The 19,468-nt window shown below is 42.7% G+C and overlaps 1 protein-coding gene across 3 annotated transcripts; it reads left to right on the forward strand.

Moving 5' to 3' along the window:
* Window positions 1-2,402: 2,402 nt before the first annotated feature.
* LOC306920720 (ras association domain-containing protein 7-like) lies at window positions 2,403-16,918 on the forward strand. Of its 3 annotated transcripts, none has more exons than XM_079497565.1 (5): window positions 2,403-2,542; window positions 10,605-10,751; window positions 13,246-13,887; window positions 14,168-14,436; window positions 15,512-16,918. In XM_079497565.1, the coding sequence occupies exons 2-5, from the start codon at window positions 10,649-10,651 to the stop codon at window positions 15,719-15,721; spliced, it is 1,224 nt and encodes a 407-aa protein (XP_079353691.1). In that variant the 5' UTR covers window positions 2,403-2,542; window positions 10,605-10,648; the 3' UTR covers window positions 15,722-16,918. The 3 variants fall into 3 exon arrangements, with proteins under 3 accessions (XP_079353691.1, XP_079353693.1, XP_079353692.1); XM_079497567.1 differs by having other exon boundaries at window positions 2,452-2,542; window positions 10,608-10,751; XM_079497566.1 differs by lacking the exon at window positions 2,403-2,542 and having other exon boundaries at window positions 10,549-10,751.
* The last annotated feature ends 2,550 nt before the right edge of the window (window positions 16,919-19,468 follow it).

The raw sequence follows: 19,468 nt of genomic DNA on the forward strand, positions 1-19,468 counted from the left end.
TCCTGCTGTGCGGACGTTGCTGCTAACCTGCTGCTCATGAGGTTTTGCAAATCCCACCGTCTCCCCAGCATCATGTAGTCTCTGTTTCTAGATCCCCCTGCATGGGGGGGGGGGTCTTAATTCATTCCCTGTAATTCTATTTGGCTTAAATATAACTTAACTAAAATGTTAATGTTACAGGGAATGAATGATTCATAGGGGGGCGGCTGTGGCTCAGGAGGTAGAGCAGGTCGTCCAATGATCCCTGGGTCGGCGGCTCGAATCCCGGCTCCTCCTGTCCACATGTCGAAGTGTCCTTGGGCAAGACACTGAACCCTACACCCTACACACTTCCACTCGGTTTGAGCATAGATATATAAATAATAGAGACAGCACCGGATGGGAGGGGCATTCCGGTGCCGTCTCTATTGTTTATATATCTATGCTCAAACCGAGTGGAAGTGTGTAGGGCGAGTGGCGAGGAGCTAGCTTCAAAAAGGTCCCTACACTGCCTCCAATGAGTCAGTCGGTGTGAGCTTGCCACCATTGGTGTGGGAAGTGAGGACGCTGGCGTCGACTGTTCGCCACTTCATCTCCCAATGTATGAATGAATGAACCATTGTAAAGCGCTTTGAGCATTTGGAAAAGCGCTATAAAAATGCAATTCATTATTATTATATCTATATGCTCAACTATGCTCAATAAATATATATTCTAAATTCATTCTAAGAGTCGTGTGACTGAACTGTCAATGTGGGGTGTTGAACAGGAGGACAAGGACATTCTCATGTCTCATTCACATTTTGATGAATTGAACATGGTGGACCCTCTTGTAAACAAGTGTAATGCTTAATTGGGTCGTCCACTCACAGTCTTTGTATTGAGTTTGTGCTTGAAATGTACTGTAATTCTACGAGCTTGTAGGTCTGCTATTTTTTTTAAATCGAAGAACGACTGACATAGAAACATAGCTTTTTCAGAAAACTGTCAGGATGTAGAAGACATTTTTAGAATCTGATCTCAGGTCAAAATGGGTTAAGACATATTTCAATCAATCAATCAATCTCACTGGCAGGTACTAGCGGTGGCAGCACAGAATTGTGTGAGTTGGGGGGGGGGGGGGGGGGGGAGCAGAAAACAAGGAGAAAAATAATTGGGTCTAAATAAAAAATGAAACACTTGCTATGCATCCCATCCATAATGCATTACAATCAATTATAGGTAAGCATTCATAAATATATGCATTATAACAATGATAACACATTATAAAATACTGTATTTGTATTTTATAATGACTTTATAAGGTCAAGACTAAATTGCAATGTGCTCATAACCCAGTATAATTACAGTTATACGCCCTCACAAGGCAATCAGACCACATTATAAAGCACATTAAATAAATCCGCTGGGCAATGATGGACTAAACTGGGAGATTCAGATACTAGATCAACCTGTTCAAAGGTTTATAAAGGAGTAAACAAAGACTGCCCTCCGGTGGTCAGATTGGAAAAGAACATCTCAAATCAGCCAATGTGCAGCCAATGGGGAGCATGTGCAATGGCCATCAACATTCCATTGTGTGTGTGTGTGTGTGTGTGTGTGTGTGTGTGTGTGTGTGTGTGTGTGTGTGTGTGTGTGTGTGTGTGTGTGTGTGTGTGTGTGTGTGTGTGTGTGTGTGCGTGCGTACTCCAATTTATTTGCTTTTATCTGTTTGCTGTAAATAAATCAACAGGGTTGGCCAACCCATTAAAAAGCGACAAAGCTGTTTACTCATTAATTCACACACAGGAGATGAGTCCACACACACACACACACACACACACACACACACACACACACACACACACACACACACACACACACACACACACACACACACTCCCTCCCCCACCACACACACAGACACTTGTGCACACAGACCAGAGACACTGTCTGTACACATATTCCCTTACCATATGCATATAACGCGCGCACACACACACGCACGCACGCGCGCGCACACACGCACACACACACACACACACACACACACACACACACACAGAGACCCTGTGCTTCGGTGGAATGTTAATGTGCATGATTTCACGATTCCGAGAGAGAGAGAGAGAGAGAGCGGGGTGGCAGCAGAGATACTCCCTTTGTTATTATCTGAAAGGAGGGAGGAACCAAGAGTCAGACTGACATCACTGTTTGTGTATGCAGAGAGAGAGAGAGAGAGAGAGAGGGAGAGAGAGAGAGGGAGAGATACCTCAGAGTGTGCACCCAGAAACTAAAGGGCCACATTCCAACACATTCCTCCCTCCTACTCCGCCGCCGCCCCCTACTCCGCCGCCGCCCCCCACAGGACCACTCTGTGTCTGTGTCTGTGGGTCAGCACCACCAACGCAGTACTGCCCACACTACGGGGTCTCTCTGTACAGAGCAGCAGAGCATTCTACCCTCGGGGCTGGACACACACATCTCATCTGGACTTGCTGTTGGAGTGCAGAGTAGAGCCATGGAGTAGAAGAAAGCTGGACCAGGTACAATATATGAGCGCTGAACTTCTTCTATGCAGCAACAGGTTGGTCTTGTTTTTGTGTCCTGTGATAAATCAGCAGTGCACTAGTACACTATTATTATATACACTAGTACACTATTATTGCGTTATAGTCAATGGCAAAGAAACACGGCACGTTTTTCATTTACACAAGGTGAATTAAAAAAAAAAGGCTATTGCAATAGAGTAAGTCAAATTGATTTAACACAATGATTATTATATTATTTTTCATGATGGCTTGAGTGAGTGTACAGCAGGTGCCCACACTTTTTATACTTCAGAGCTACTTTCAAAATGACCAGCTAAACCAGATCTACCCAGTAGTACGCACCAAACATATATATTATCTCATTGCTGAAAATATATAGTTACATATTAGACAAATGCATTCGGAATGGAAAATAGAGGAGGAAATGGAATTGGTAGAATTTGGTTTTGTATATAAGTTTGTAATACTGTTGTTGGAAAAACAATATTGCATTGTGGTTTTGAGCTGCCCTTTCTGATGTAAATCAATCAAGTGAGTCACCTTGATTTAAGTGGCAGATGCCAAAAATAGTTTATTTATTTATTTAAATGATATATTTTAGGGGCATGTCATGTGGTCTACCACATGACAGATCGCCCGTGTGATCTACTGGTAGATCACGATCTACCTTTTGGACACCCCTGGTGTACAGTAGTGTTGTACAGTATGTTTTGTGTACAGTAGTGTACAGTATGTACAGTATGTCAGTATGTCTTGTTGAGACGAGCTAGACTCTGACAGTAGAATCATGTGGATCACTGATATATTGCCCTGAAACTGAAACAAGCAACAGGACGGACAGCCAGCCAGGTCTCTCCAAGTATATGGAATAATGTATTTAACTTAAAGTGCTATCATAATAAAAGTAAAAAAACATATCTGATTTGACCTAACCGACTTTTTAAATATCTATACAATGTCGCGTCTGGTTGAACTACCGTAATCATTGCCATAAATGAAGGAATCTGTAATAAGGCATTAAGGTGTTTTATTAATGGTGAGATTGGGAATCATTGCAACAATCATGTCATCAGCTTTTCCTCTCTGAGTGGATTGATTGATTGATTGATTAACAGTTTGCAGAATTACAGTACATTTCAAGTACAACTCAATACAAAAACTGTTAACAGTGAGTGGACGACACCATAAAGCATTACACTTGTTTACAATAGGGCCCACCATTTTCAATTCATCAAAACATTTAGAGACGTACGAATATACACAACTATATAGTCAAAAAGAAATCATCATAGGAGGTAAAAAGGGAAAAGAAATACAGTGAGGGGAAACAGGGGTGGGTGGGGGATTCAGATTTTACGGGGGCCAGTTTCGAGAGACTGTGGATATGTGGTGGATATGAAGTCTGCCTGCCTGTCTGCCTGCCTGCCTGTCTGCCTGCCTGCCTGCCTGCCTTTCTGCCTGCCTGCCTGCCTGCCTGCCTGTCTGTCTGTCTGTCTGTCTGTCTGTCTGTCTGTCTGTCTGTCTGTCTGTCTGTCTGTCTGCCTGCCTGCCTGCCTGTCTGCCTGCCTTCTTGCCTGCCTGCCTGCCTTCCTGTCTGCCTGCCTGTCTGCCTGCCTGTCTGCCTGCCAGACTTCGTCTTAACCTGCACCACCTTGCTGCTACCTCAGATTAGAGAGTACAAACTTCCTCTTTGTAGTAGGTTTCTCACTGCTGCAGGGCGGAGCTGACCGAAGCCAGACTCACCTGAAATACCACATGCCTATACCTCTCATTCTCTCTGTAGCACTTCCTTCCTTTGTGCAGCTTACCCTCACTAGCCCTGTGAGGATTAGACACAATTCAATCAATATTATGTTGAGGATATCACTGTGGTTTTAGTGTAACCTAATGCCCGTGTGTGTTTTAAAGCTTGTCAGTGACCTGACATCACTTCAGCTAGTCTGAGCCGTCTGCCAGTGAATAATAACTTAGCACTAATAAGCACTGGTGGGAGACAAAAAAAACCCTTTAAGATGAGAACAACTTGATACATACAGTATGAAGAACCACACATATAGTACCACACAAAGTTATACATTTGTCTGGTTGGATGCCTCGGAGAAACTGAATTTCAATTGCCTGATTTCTTGAAAAGGCCTGGTCAATGAGGCGGAGGGCCCATTTACATGTAAAGTGGCATTGTCTTATTTGTTCATTTTGTTCAAATACTGTACGTCAGGGGTGCCCGAAAGGCTGTTCAGGTAGATCACATGACATGCCCCTAATATTTTTTGAGTGGTGTAAACCACTCCTACAACTGGCTTTGTTAGTCTGTGCAGAAAAAATGAGCATGGTTGCTATGTTCACCCTGTTCACCCGGGTGTGATTTCATTATTACGTCAGACATGATTTCATTACGTCAGACAGGCTATATAAGACCTTACACCACTCAGTTCACACGGGTGTGATTTTTTAAATGCCACTTGAATTAAGGTGACTTCATGACAAATAGGGCCTGTCAAACCCACAATGCAAGTGTGGCTGTTCAGAAATGTCAGTAGCATTTCAAAGTTATACAAAACAATACCAATTCCATTTCCCCCCTCTATGTCCCATTCTGAGTGCGTTTGTCTTATGTAACGCCAGCATTTTTTAAACTATTTTCATCAATGGGACAATTATTTTGGGGGTTTGGTAGATCTTATTGAGCTGGTCAGTTTGAAAATAGATCTTGAGTCAAAAAAGTGCGGGCACCCCTGCTGTACGTAATATATGTTTTTCATTTATGTTGTGTATGTAATAAGGCAAGCCGTAATACGAACAGGAAAGACTGTAATGTCAGTTGTTTTCAATACATTTAGTTAAATGTGTCATATAATCCCATATGGCATGGGCCAAAGTGGCATGACACGAAAAAATAAGAAATAATTAATTCATATAGGACTCGATATTTGTATCAGTGACAGCATTTGCTGCAGTTCCTTTACGCAGTGGTGGAAAGTAACTAAGTACTTTTACTTACAATTTTTAGGTATTTGTACTTTACTTGAGTATTTCCAATTTCCAGTACTTTTACTTCTACTCCACTACATCTCAGAGCCAAATATTGTACTTTTACTCCACTACAATTATTTTAAAACTTTAGTTACTAGTTACTTTGGAGATTTTTTGATTATAAAACATACATTAACCACTTCAATATATAAATTTCGGCCATTTGAAAATAGCCGATCTACAAGCTCACAATGCGCCGTGTTGCGACGCATTGTGGGCTTGTAGATCTGCTCGATTTTGTACACATTTTGAACTTGTGAAATGGCACATTCTGCACAATGAGTACTTTTACTTGTAGTACTTTAAGTACATTTTGATGCCGATACTTTTGTACTTTTACAGTACATTTTCAATTCCGTACTTTTACTTACAACGAAGTAGTTCTAAATTGCAGTATTGGTACTTTTTCCACCACTGCCTTTACGTACTGATACAAAGCAATCTGTTCCTCCCTGTCTGTCACACTATAGTCTTTGTTGTACTAACCTTGCAGCAATATTTACTCGGGTCTAACTGAGGCCTGTTGTAAATGTCATTATAAATCACAGCTTTGGGATTTGATGGGAAATGCATCTAATTGAGAACCAGTCTCTCCGGTTTCTGTCCAGACAGTAAAGTCTTGATGAAGAAGATGACCCCCGTCATGTTTACTACAGACAGAGGAGCCCGGAGGAGAGGCTGAGATCCAGGGAAAGAAGTAGAGCTTGAATGAGAGCGAGAGCGAGAGAGGGCAAAGACCAACAAAGTGAGAGAGTATAAGAGAGAGAGGAATGTGGGTTAGGAAGGGCGATGTGCATTGTAGCGTTCTGCAGCGGCTGGCTTTTCATCTGTGTGTAGACACTGTATCATGAAGCCTCAAGGCTCTTGGCTACGGACCAGGTTTATTATCCACTCTTTGGCAGTGATGCGTACAGACATTATAGCCCCTGGGGCTATAGTTGCTTTTCCTGTTCAATATGTGAGAAAATCTCTCGACAGGCATTGTCGACATGGCTCGGCTCCAGTGTGGATATGCACACCTTGAGAATATGACATTTTATACGGTGCTGTCTGTCATGCACTCTCACATGGTAATACCGTCTGGTAAAATTACTGGTTGGGTCAAGGTCGGCAGGTTCCCAGAAGTAAACAAGGCAACCTACTGTAGAAGTGTGCATACGTATAGCTGAGAGGGACACATTTGCATATCTACAAAGACAGACAGCCTTATTGCAGGTCATATCACTTCACTTCAAATGTATTTTGAACTGGTCTAGGTGCTGGTATTATGCTACTCTGTTAAGCATTGAACTGGTCTAGGTGCTGGTATTATGCTACTCTGTTAAGCATTGAACTGGTCTAGGTGCTGGTATTATGCTACTCTGTTAAGCATTGAACTGGTCTAGGTGCTGGTATTATGCTACTCTGTTAAGCATTGAACTGGTCTAGCTGCTGGTATTATGCTACTCTGTTAAGCATTGAACTGGTCTAGGTGCTGGTATTATGCTACTCTGTTAAGCATTGAACTGGTCTAGCTGCTGGTATTATGCTACTCTGTTAAGCATTGAACTGGTCTAGGTGCTGGTATTATGCTACTCTGTTAAGCATTGAACTGGTCTAGGTGCTGGTATTATGCTACTCTGTTAAGCATTGAACTGGTCTAGGTGCTGGTATTATGCTACTCTGTTAAGCATTGAACTGGTCTGGGTGCTGGTATTATGCTACTCTGTTAAGCATTGAACTGGTCTAGGTGCTGGTATTATGCTACTCTGTTAAGCATTGAACTGGTCTGGGTGCTGGTATTATGCTACTCTGTTAAGCATTGAACTGGTCTAGGTGCTGGTATTATGCTACTCTGTTAAGCATTGAACTGGTCTAGGTGCTGGTATTATGCTACTCTGTTAAGCATTGAACTGGTCTAGGTGCTGGTATTATGCTACTCTGTTAAGCATTGAACTGGTCTAGGTGCTGGTATTATGCTACTCTGTTAAGCATTGAACTGGTCTAGGTGCTGGTATTATGCTACTCTGTTAAGCCTTGAACTGGTCTAGGTGCTGGTATTATGCTACTCTGTTAAGCATTGAACTGGTCTGGGTGCTGGTATTATGCTACTCTGTTAAGCATTGAACTGGTCTAGGTGCTGGTATTATGCTACTCTGTTAAGCATTGAACTGGTCTAGGTGCTGGTATTATGCTACTCTGTTAAGCATTGAACTGGTCTAGGTGCTGGTATTATGCTACTCTGTTAAGCATTGAACTGGTCTAGGTGCTGGTATTATGCTACTCTGTTAAGCATTGAACTGGTCTGGGTGCTGGTATTATGCTACTCTGTTAAGCATTGAACTGGTCTAGGTGCTGGTATTATGCTACTCTGTTAAGCATTGAACTGGTCTAGGTGTTGGTATTATGCTACTCTGTTAAGCATTGAACTGGTCTAGGTGCTGGTATTATGCTACTCTGTTAAGCATTGAACTGGTCTAGGTGCTGGTATTATGCTACTCTGTTAAGCATTGAACTGGTCTGGGTGCTGGTATTATGCTACTCTGTTAAGCATTGAACTGGTCTAGGTGCTGGTATTATGCTACTCTGTTAAGCATTGAACTGGTCTAGGTGCTGGTATTATGCTACTCTGTTAAGCATTGAACTGGTCTGGGTGCTGGTATTATGCTACTCTGTTAAGCATTGAACTGGTCTAGGTGCTGGTATTATGCTACTCTGTTAAGCATTGAACTGGTCTGGGTGCTGGTATTATGCTACTCTGTTAAGCATTGAACTGGTCTAGGTGCTGGTATTATGCTACTCTGTTAAGCATTGAACTGGTCTAGGTGCTGGTATTATGCTACTCTGTTAAGCATTGAACTGGTCTAGGTGCTGGTATTATGCTACTCTGTTAAGCATTGAACTGGTCTAGGTGCTGGTATTATGTTACTCTGTTAAGCATTGAACTGGTCTGGGTGCTGGTATTATGCTACTCTGTTAAGCATTGAACTGGTCTAGGTGCTGGTATTATGCTACTCTGTTAAGCATTGAACTGGTCTAGGTGCTGGTATTATGCTACTCTGTTAAGCATTGAACTGGTCTAGGTGCTGGTATTATGCTACTCTGTTAAGCATTGAACTGGTCTAGGTGCTGGTATTATGCTACTCTGTTAAGCATTGAACTGGTCTAGGTGCTGGTATTATGCTACTCTGTTAAGCATTGAACTGGTCTAGGTGCTGGTATTATGCTACTCTGTTAAGCATTGAACTGGTCTAGGTGCTGGTATTATGCTACTCTGTTAAGCATTGAACTGGTCTAGATGCTGGTATTATGCTACTCTGTTAAGCATTGAACTGGTCTAGGTGCTGGTATTATGCTACTCTGTTAAGCATTGAACTGGTCTAGGTGCTGGTATTAAGGTGTTAAGCATTGTTTGAGAGCGGTTAGACAAACTAGGTAGTAGTTTCTTAACCCATTTAGACCCGACATCGACATTTTAAAAATGTCCTCTAAATCATGACAATTTTCTGAAATACCCATGTTTCTATATCAGTGGTGCTCAATATTTAATGTCAAGGATCCCCAGAATTATCTGTATTTGGCCGTGTACCCCCATCTGAAAATATGTTGTTCCAGGGACGCCCCAGAAGCAACGATTTGAGTAAAAACGTTCGCTCTGAAAGAATATAGGACCATATTCAAAGATTTGCGCCACATTTTCACGATTTTTCAAAAATAGCAGACCTACAAGCTCGTAGCGCGGCACTCGGTGCCGCGCTACGAGCTTGTAGGTCTGCTGTTTTTCCAATAGCTAAAGTATAACATAATGCTTAAAACACCAAAAGGGTTGGGGATTTCAACAGCAGCATGTGTTTGAGCAGAGGAAGTGTTTGACAGATTAGTGAACCTAACAGTCTATTGTTCCTGGTTGGTTTGGAAAGAAGAAGTAGTTTAGAACAATACGTACAGTATACACATGTCATTTCAACATCCCTCTGAGGAAACACGGAGCAATTGACCAGAATTGAAAATGATTAATTTGGCATAATCATGCAAATGTATGATGATTTATTTGGGATAATTTTACAACTCACCCTAAGCCGGGTCCATACCCTACGTTTAACAAATGTGAACAAGGCGATGCCATTAAATGCAAAAGACAGAATTAATTACGGTACTAATGTTAAATAAATTCACAAATGAACAGCTGTTCCGTTTGTGTCATATTTTCGAAACTTTGTTTTGCATTTATATGACGTCTCCCTTTAGTTTTTTCCCCCACAGCGCCTTTGACCTTATTTTTATGCACTGTTGTATATTTCAGGAATCAGAATTACCTTATTACTTATTTATAAATGTAAATGTATATGATGTAGTTCACAATAATAATAAGTTCAAGTGAAAGTGGTTATGTCGCATACCACATGTGTGCAACATGCCCCGTTTAGCAAGTTCTCGGTTCAACTGCTGAACCATTTGCTGTAGGCTATACGCTACGGCAGGGATGTCAAACTCAAATACACAGTGGGCCAAAATAAAGAAATCGGTCGAGGTCGAGGGCCGGACTGTGTTTCAACACATGGGCACCGCGGTCATGAGGACATCCCAGGCAAACAGCAAAAAAGTAAATGCATTTAAAACTGAAAATGCATTATTATTAAGCTCAGTTTCCTGTTCTATGATCCTCACCAAGCACTGCTTTCATAGTATGTGATATGTGCCAATGCACTCGCAGTGCATTGGCGGACTTGTAGTATTATGGTGGTCCGTGCAGTATACCAGAGGGCCAGTTCTAATACTAATTAAATATCATTCCGCGGGCCAAAGATAATTCACTCACGGGCCTGATTTGGCCCCCGGGCCTTGAGTTTGACATATATGCGCTACGGCATGTTTCTCTGCGCATTTCTTGTCTCTCTCCACTTGCACTGTCAAATAAAGGCTACGAAATCATGTGACCTGTACGTCCAACTCCCTACCTATATAAGGTCCCATATCACCTCCACTCCGCACACTCTGTCCTTTCTTTCATGTCTCTCTGAAGTGAAATATTGTGAAGGAAGACGTACAGCATACTGACACATGTGTTACGCCTGTGTTTTCTAGCAGGTTTCTCCTCTGTTGGGATTGAACTACAGCTACAACTACAGATGGAGATGAAGGTGTGGGTGGAGGGTGTGCCCAGGGTGGTGTGTGGCCTGTCACTGGACACCTCCTGTCAGGATGTGGTCATTGCTCTTGCTCAGGCCATGGGTAAGTCTTCACTGCCGTTTCTGAAGAATTTGAATGTATATTTTTACTCTTTCAATCCAATCCAATCCACTTTATTTATATAGCACGTTTCAAAACTCATGGTTTACAAAGTGCTGTACAGGAGAAAATCAAATCAAATACACTAAAGCTACCACACAGAACAAACTACAGCGAGAATACAAAGTACAAACAGTGAAAACAACTGAGACACACCACGGAAAAGTACAAGACGCAACAGCGTCAGACAGTGAAACAAAACATTTACAAGGACCGAAGAAACTCAAGCGGGGTTAAAGGCCAAGGTATAAAGGTGGGTCTTAAGGCGAGATTTAAAAGTCTCGATGGAAGGGGCCAATTTGACGTGGGAGGGGAGCGCGTTCCATCATTTGGGGGCTACAACAGAGAAGGCTCGGTCGCCTCTGGACTTTAAGCGGGTCTTCTTTGTGACCTTGAGATTTAGCTGGCTCTCAGACCGCAGTGACCTTGGAGGAGTATAATAAACCTCAATAATGTCAGACAGATATAGAGGAGCCTAACCATTAATTGATTTAAAAACAAACGATAACATTTTAAAATCAACTCTAAAACGGACAGGGATTAAGTGTCAATTGTGACACTTAATTGGATGAAACCCAACCCACCTACTATTGATCAGTGGCTACAAAAAGTTAAACAAATATATGACAGCCCAGTTACAAATGAAGCTCCCTAACTTCAAAAGGAGATGGGAGTTAGTGGCAGAATATCTGGAAGCAGATTCTACAAATAGAAACGCTGTGATATGGGAAAACCTCCCATATCACAGTGAAAAGTAAAGGTTTACCCCCAAGGCACTCGCAAGGCAAACAATACTATAATGTATTTTTGTTTTTTTTCCCACCTTTCTTGTAATGTTACTTATTTTACTTTTACACTTAAAAAAGAAAGAAAGAAATGAAGTGAGAGAAAATGGAACATGTATTGTAAAATGAAATGAAATTGCCTGTAAATGATTCTATAATGGCAATAAACAAGTAAAAAAAAAAAAAAAACGGACAGGGAGCCAGTGAAGGGAGGCCAAAACAGGTGTGATATGCTCACGCCTGCGAGTTCCTGTTAGTAGACGTGCGGCAGAGTTTTGGACTAGCTGGAGTCGAGCAAGGGAGGCTTGATTTAAACCAACATAAAGTGCATTACAGTAGAATTTCCGCGTAGAAATAAAGGCATGCATAACCCGCTCAAAGTCGCTAAAGGATAGCACAGACTTGATTTTTGACAGCAGCCTTAGGTGATAAAAACTTGAACTGACTACCGCATTTACCTGTTTATCAAGTTTTAGGGCGTTGTCTAGTTTGACGCCAAGGTTAGAGACCACAGGTTTCGGCTGCAGGGAACCTATAGGTCAATGGGAACGATACCAGGACCACTAGGTCCAAACACCATAACCTCCATTTTACTTTCATTGACACTTAGAAAGTTTAGAGCCATCCACGCCTTGATGTCACTTAGATAGACAGTCAAGCAGGGGTGTCAGGGAACCGTTTCTGTCCTTTTTAAGGGGCATATATAGATTTGCGAATCATCGGCATGATAAGAAATGCCATGCTTCTTAAAAATTAGGCCAATGGGAAGGAGATATAGGGAGAAGAGAATTGTCCCAAGGATCGAGCCCTGGGGGACTCCAGAGGACAGGGAGGTGGAGCCCTGGGGGACTCCAGAGGACAGGGAGGTGGAGCCCTGGGGGACTCCAGAGGACAGGGAGGTGGAGGACGATACAAAGTCACCAAATTTAACAGAGAAGCATCTCTCCGATAAATAGGATGAGAACCAGGCTAAATTAAGCTGATTGCTATCATTTTTCAAATAATACATAAATAGCGGAATAGAATAGGTGTAAGTGTAACTATTAGTTATTGAACCATTTGTTGCCGGCTATTAGCATGCCCTACTACTGCATCATAAGGAGGTTATGATATGATAATTATAGATATTTCACATAAATACAAAATGTACAGAAACATTGCCCAAAATATATTGTTGATGTGTTGCAGAAACCTTGTATCCCCATGGGTTTATTTTAAATGAATGCCCTACTTTGTCAGTACGTGTCACACAAAAATAGCCTTGCTCAACACAGTTGTGAGCGTGTAGATATAATGCTATTTCAGATTTTTTATTTTGTAATAATTAATTTTCTGAAGTGAAAGTGGCAGTGTGTTTGTGGGTTTTTATAAATATTGGACCAATGAAAGGTATTAACAAGAACCTGTGATAATAACTACATTGGATCAATTTTGGAACACAGATTATTTTATCCATTTCGTGAAAAGTAATGCTTTTGGACATACAAGGTCTCCACTGGACAATGAAGATATTTTGCATTGGGGGAGAAAATATATTTGTGAAAACGTACTTGTTTGGAGTTTTGTTTTGTTTTCCTGTCTATATGAAATTGAATATATTTTTTTGGCAGAATTGATTAGAGTTTTTACGGTTATCTCAATATTTCTTATAGGTCAAACAGGACGTTATGTTCTCATTATGAGGCTGCGGGCCACTGAGCGACAGCTTGCCGCAGGCGACTGTCCACTGCATTACCTGGCCCAGCTGGGACAGCTAGCGACAGAGGTCCAGTTCCTTCTGCGGAGGACAGGTCCCAGCGGCGACGGTCAAAAAGGCTCGGGCACGAAGAAACTGCATCCCTTACTAAGACACCCGGAGCCCGAGCCCTTCAAACACAGGGGGCCACAGAAAGCTCTCACATTCAACTTGGGCCCCTCAACACTCCCCAGACGGACTAAAGCAAAAAGGACTTGGTCCCCTTCACCCAGAGCCTCTCCGGAGCCCAGGGCTTCCCCTGTCCCGTTCACGGACCCTCCAAATCCAGTTGAAGTCCCTTCATCTTTTCCCTCCAAAGAGGAGGCATTTAGGCAGGTGCTACAGCAGCAGGGGAGGCTGCAGGAACTGGAGACACAGCTTCAGGCTCTTGAGAGAGAGTTGGAGTTTAGCGAGTGGGAGAGATCCTCTACGCCAGTGGCTCCGGACCTCCAGGATGAGTTGGAGGAACTGGAGCTGAAGCTGAGGCAGAACGAAGCCGAGCTGATGCACGGACAGTACTGGGAGGAACAACTGAAAGCAGAGGTGGACAAGGAGCAAGGTACGTACGCGCTTTGACAACAAAATGTCATTTCTCAGAGAATTAGCAAGACCACTGTTATGGTCTGTGATCTGACTTTGATACATTGTACATTGTATTTACATACATGTACATACAATGTACACAATCCATATACACATTTCTCACTGTATGGTGAATAGGATTACTCAAAACCACAAATGCCTATACAGTATTTGCCAGTAGTTTCTGATATGTCTGTCACAGATAAACACACCAGATGAAATTGACACATCTTGTCTACACAACTACATGTGTTCAGATATACACAGACACCTGGACGAGATCTGCTCTTCAATCCATGACCAGAACTACAAGCTCCAGGAGCTCCAGGCCCATTCCGCCCACCTGGGCCAGAACGTGAAACTTGAAGCCCAGCAGCAGAGCTCTCGGCCAGCCACTCCACAGCCAGAGGAGGCCCTGGGGCCCCTGAAGGAGCAGCTCCACAGCCGCCTGCACCAGGGAGCAGAAATGGACACTATGCTGACACGGACGGAGAAGGATCTCCACAGTGCAGAGGCAAGGCTGCAGGTATAATATTAGTATTAATCCCTCAGCTAAAGACCTCTAAAGTCTAAAACATCGCTCTTCATCTTCACGTTCTCTTTTCGAATGATTAGCCGCAAAGCAATGACAAAACTATCGGGGGGGAAAAGGCTGTCTATTTGTTTGACTGTATATTATGTACTGTAAATTCGTCCACCAGTGGGTGCTGATGCAGCTCGATGTTTTGCACACCTATAGTTTTTTTGTATTAGGCATGCATGCTTTATTGAGGCAGGACGGAAGCAAAGTGGTGATAGAGCACAGGAAGGACTTATAACAAGTCTGAAATTGCAACCATGTTTGGAATATCAAACAGAACTATCCTCTATCCCTGCTGATTTCTCTTGTATTGTAGAAATCCGATATGAGAATGTAACAATCTAGTTTTTCCCCCATAATCTCAATGTATGGCTTACAGTGCCCCCGTGTGGTTGAAAAATAATACAAAATAATACTCATCACAACAACCACAACAAACCAGAAGAACAATTGAGATTATTTAGTTTTGGCCAACATTGCCATAATAAAGGACGGTACATAAAATGTGTGTTATGTGTTTACAGTACACTGTACTCAGATGGTCATCATTGATATTATATAGTATGATATAGTACTTTATTGTCAGTTCACACTGAAATTTGTCTTGCGACCCAGCAGCCAAGTATGCAGAACACATATACCGGTACACACATTTGACATAACACAAAGAACAAGACAATTTACAAAGACATGAAGACAAGAGCAATATCCACCACTTAGATTACCCATGGCTACTACAACTCCTGATTAAGCCTCAAGGTCGACTGGTGGACAAAGGACCTCTTTAGTCTGACATTATTGTATTCTGGTACACCATATCTCCTTCCTGAAGGTAGCAACATATATTCTCCATACAACACATGCTTAGTATTAGAGGTGATATTCCTTGCTAACCTTAGGATGCTGTTATCATACGTGGATGATGTATAACGTTTCTGAAGTGGTTGTCCAACAATCTTTACCTGCTGGTTGACAATCTTTACCTGCTGGTTGACAATCTTTACCTGCTTCCTCCTCCTAGGTGAGGCTCCAGGCGATGGAGGAGCTGAACAAGGAGTTGAGACAATGCAACTTGCAGCAGTTCATTCAGCAGACCGGCGTCCCTCTGCCCCCACCGGGGAACACGGAGCTACACCTGCAGGAAAACACACCTGTCACCACCGACCAGTACCTCTGCAACGCTGGCATTCTGGAGGATGATCAGCCCGGCAGCGTCTCTGTGATGTGCTGACGAGCACCGATGTTTTCCTCGACTAAAACTAAAGACGAAAAATGTTCGTCGACTACCTTTTTTCCCACTGGCGAAAACTACATGGAAACTAAATGAAAACTAAGCTATGACTAAAACTAAGACTAAATATACTGACAATTTCGTCAACAAATAAAAGACTAGACTAAAATGTTAGGAACGGACTAGTGGACAAGTATAAGTCATTTTACAATTAGTTGCATGCTGAAAATAGCCAATCTATGCGACGCGTTGTGGGCTTGTAGATCGGCTATTTTCAGCAAGTGAAAAAAACATCAAGGCCCACCAAAATACATTTTGTTCGACTAAATCTACAGTTGATTTAGTCGACTAAAACTAGACTAAAGGTCCCCACACACCGAGCAACAATTTTTCGGATTCATAGCGGCGTTTCTTCATCGGTTTTCCAAAAAACGCGTCCAGTGTGCAACCACCTTAAACACTAAGACATTCCAGGTGACTAAAACTAAATGGAAACTATTCAAGAGACTAGGACTCAAACTAAAATCTAAATTTGCTGCCAAGAACACTGCTGACGAGGACACGATGGGACTGACAAACAACCTTATGGTCTTCCTTGGCAAATTATATCAAGATGCATGTCTGGCATTAGCATGTTGAATCAATGTCCATTCCAGACTGAGGGAAAAAGAGTATCCCTACAAGCAAAACATCACTATCATGTCTGAATGATCTGTGTGTGTGTGTGTGTGTGTGTGTGTGTGTCAGTGTGTGTGTGTGTGTGCCAATGTTGGCTGTGAATAAGTTCATGTGTTGCCTATATTCTGTACATTTAGGGCTTGTTTGGACTCAAGCGCTGAGACACACGATGTGTCATATGATGAGTGTGTGGGATATCAAAAGCAACTGAAAAATATTTGTGCCCTTGATAATATATTTTATAAATGTGGACATTGAAAAAGAAATTGAAATGTGTGTGTGTGTGTGTGTGTGTGTGTGTGTGTGTGTGTGTGTGTGTGTATGTGTTTATTTTCCACTATGGTGTGTGTGCGTGTGGTGTTTTTATGTGTTCATAATAATTATGAGAAGAAACACTGTGACCTGAAAACGCTTTGCTTTCATGATTATTTAATTATATCCAAACAATCAAATGTGTAATGAAATTATTTTTATTTTATATTTTTCTTTTGTAAAAAAAAAAGAAAAAAAAGGAACAATCATTAAATGATTTACAAATTACGTGACCTTGATTTCTCTGTATTTGTTGTTGTACTGCTGACTTTAAATCACTCCTAAACAGCAAACGATGTGACAACAACCTGGATTTTCACTCTTATCTCTCACTGTTTAGTTTTTTTGATTGATTGATTGAAAAATGTATTAACAGTTTGCAGAATTACAGTACATTTCAAGCACAAACTCAATACAAAGGCTGTTAACTGTGAGTGGACGACCCAATTAAGCATTACACTTGTTTCCAATAGGGTCCACAATGTTCAAATCATCAAAAACATTTAGAGACGTACAAATAGAATAGACACTTCTATATAGACAAAGGACAGAACAGGAATTCATCATAAAGGAGGTAAAAAGGGAAAAGAAACATATACAGTGAGGGAAAAAAAGGGGTGGGCGGTGGGGGGGATTCACGTTCAGCTCCGTTCATTTGTTTGTTTTCCTTGGAGGAGCTGCGTTGGGTCCCCAAGTCGGCTCCGTGGCCGTACCTTGAGTTGGCTGTGTGGCCGTGAGGTCTCAGAGTAGCCTTGATACAACACTGTCATATTATAATGAGGTCTCAGAGTAGCCTTGATACAACACTGTCATATTATAATGAGGTCTCAGAGTAGCCTTGATACAACACTGTCATATTATAATGAGGTCTCAGAGTAGCCTCGATACAACACTGTCATATTATAATGAGGTCTCAGAGTAGCCTCGATACAACACTGTCATATTATAATGAGGTCTCAGAGTAGCCTTGATACAACACTGTCATATTATAATGAGGTCTCAGAGTAGCCTTGATACAACACTGTCATATTATAATGAGGTCTCAGAGTAGCCTTGATACAACACTGTCATATTATAATGAGGTCTCAGAGTAGCCTTGATACAACACTGTCATATTATAATTCTTGATCCGAGGATAGATTTCTTTTTTTTAATGCGTAACTGATCCATCATCGAGTATCTTTACCCAGTGGTGAAACGTAACTATGGTAAGTGCATTTACTCAAGAACTGTACTTTTTTATGCATTTTCATTTTTACTTTACTGGAGCATTTCCATTTTTTCAACAATACTTTTACTTCTACTCCACTACATCTCAGAGCAGGCAAATATTGTACTTTGTCTTTTACTTGACTAAAATGATTTGAAAACTTTAGTTACTAGTTAATTTGTAGATTTTGATTACAAAACATACATAAACCACTTCAGCCCACTCCTGTGTGAAAAGCCAAGATCTTAACCACTAAGCCAAAGGGAATTCCCTGTGGATCTGGAGTGATATTAGACCTTTAGGTAATCAGGCTGAGGTTGTGAGCCGCTCTGCTACACTCAGCCCCCTTTTGTCCTCCTCCCACGGGGAAACTCAGTCAATCCTGGTCACGGCACCACGGGATTCCAACCCGGGTCTCCCACGCGGAAGGCCAAGATCTGACCCTGTGGTCCAGGCTCCAGCGGTTAATATGTTGGCTTTCCACGCGGGGAGACCAGGGTTCAAATCCCGGGTGCTACATGTGCAGTGTTGGAACTGGGCAAAAGCTGAGGAACACTTGCTCCAGGGATATGTGGCTCATGCAATAGTCTTGGGGGTCTGGATGAACCGGGGACCCCCACACGGTAACTCTGTCATTTCTCGAGTGCTTCGGACGTGGGGCGACTCGGCGGGTGTGATTTCAATTTCTTTCCCACTTGCACCTCCCCCCCTCCATGTTCTTCCCTTTCTTTTATTTCATTTTATATTTTCTATGGAAATAACACGATGGGGAGTTGGGAACTAAAACGACTTTCACCCACTGATTTACCTTGTAAACCTGTGATGTGACAATAAAGCTTATTCTGATTATTCTCTATGGCTGCTTTCAGGATGGTTGACTATAGGCTCTTGGATCAATCAAGGAATAATGGCCTTGTGCTACATCTAAGTCAGTTATTACACCTTTTCTCCTCTAGAGGGGGCTCTAACATCAGAAATGAAATGACACTTATAATAGTCTTTTACCTGTGCCCAAGTGAGAGTCTCAAGTCAAGTGGTAGTGCAACAGGCTGCCCATGGTGCTCCATGCTGCCCATGGTGCTCCATGCTGCCCATGGTGCTCCATGCTGCCCATGGTGCTCCATGGTGCTCCATGCTGCCCATGGTGCTCCATGCTGCCCATGGTGCTCCATGCTGCCCATGGTGCCCCATGCTGCCCATGGTGCTCCATGCTGCCCATGGTGCTCCATGCTGCCCATGGTGCTCCATGCTGCCGCCCATGGTGCTCCATGCTGCCCATGGTGCTCCATGCTGCCCATGGTGCTCCATGCTGCCCATGGTGCTCCATGCTGCCGCCCATGGTGCTCCATGCTGCCCATGGTGCTCCATGCTGCCCATGGTGCTCCATGCTGCCCATGGTGCTCCATGCCGCCCATGGTGCTCCATGCTGCCCATGGTGCTCCATGGTGCTCCATGCTGCCCATGGTGCTCCATGCTGCCCATGGTGCTCCATGCTGCCCATGGTGCTCCATGCTGCCCATGGTGCTCCATGCCGCCCATGGTGCCCC

Source organism: Electrona antarctica (assembly GCF_951216825.1).
Source record: "Electrona antarctica genome assembly, chromosome: 3".
NCBI lineage: Eukaryota > Metazoa > Chordata > Actinopteri > Myctophiformes > Myctophidae > Electrona > Electrona antarctica.

What these genes read in the sequence shown, in the direction of transcription:
- LOC306920720 (XM_079497565.1), top strand. Translation starts at nt 10,649, where the DNA reads ATGGAGATGAAGGTGTGGGTGGAGGGTGTGCCCAGGGTGGTGTGTGGC. An exon ending in TGCTCTTGCTCAGGCCATGG is followed by an intron (nt 10,752 to 13,245) that starts GTAAGTCTTCAC and finishes TATTTCTTATAG; the next exon opens with GTCAAACAGGACGTTATGTT. An exon ending in GTGCAGAGGCAAGGCTGCAG is followed by an intron (nt 14,437 to 15,511) that starts GTATAATATTAG and finishes TCCTCCTCCTAG; the next exon opens with GTGAGGCTCCAGGCGATGGA.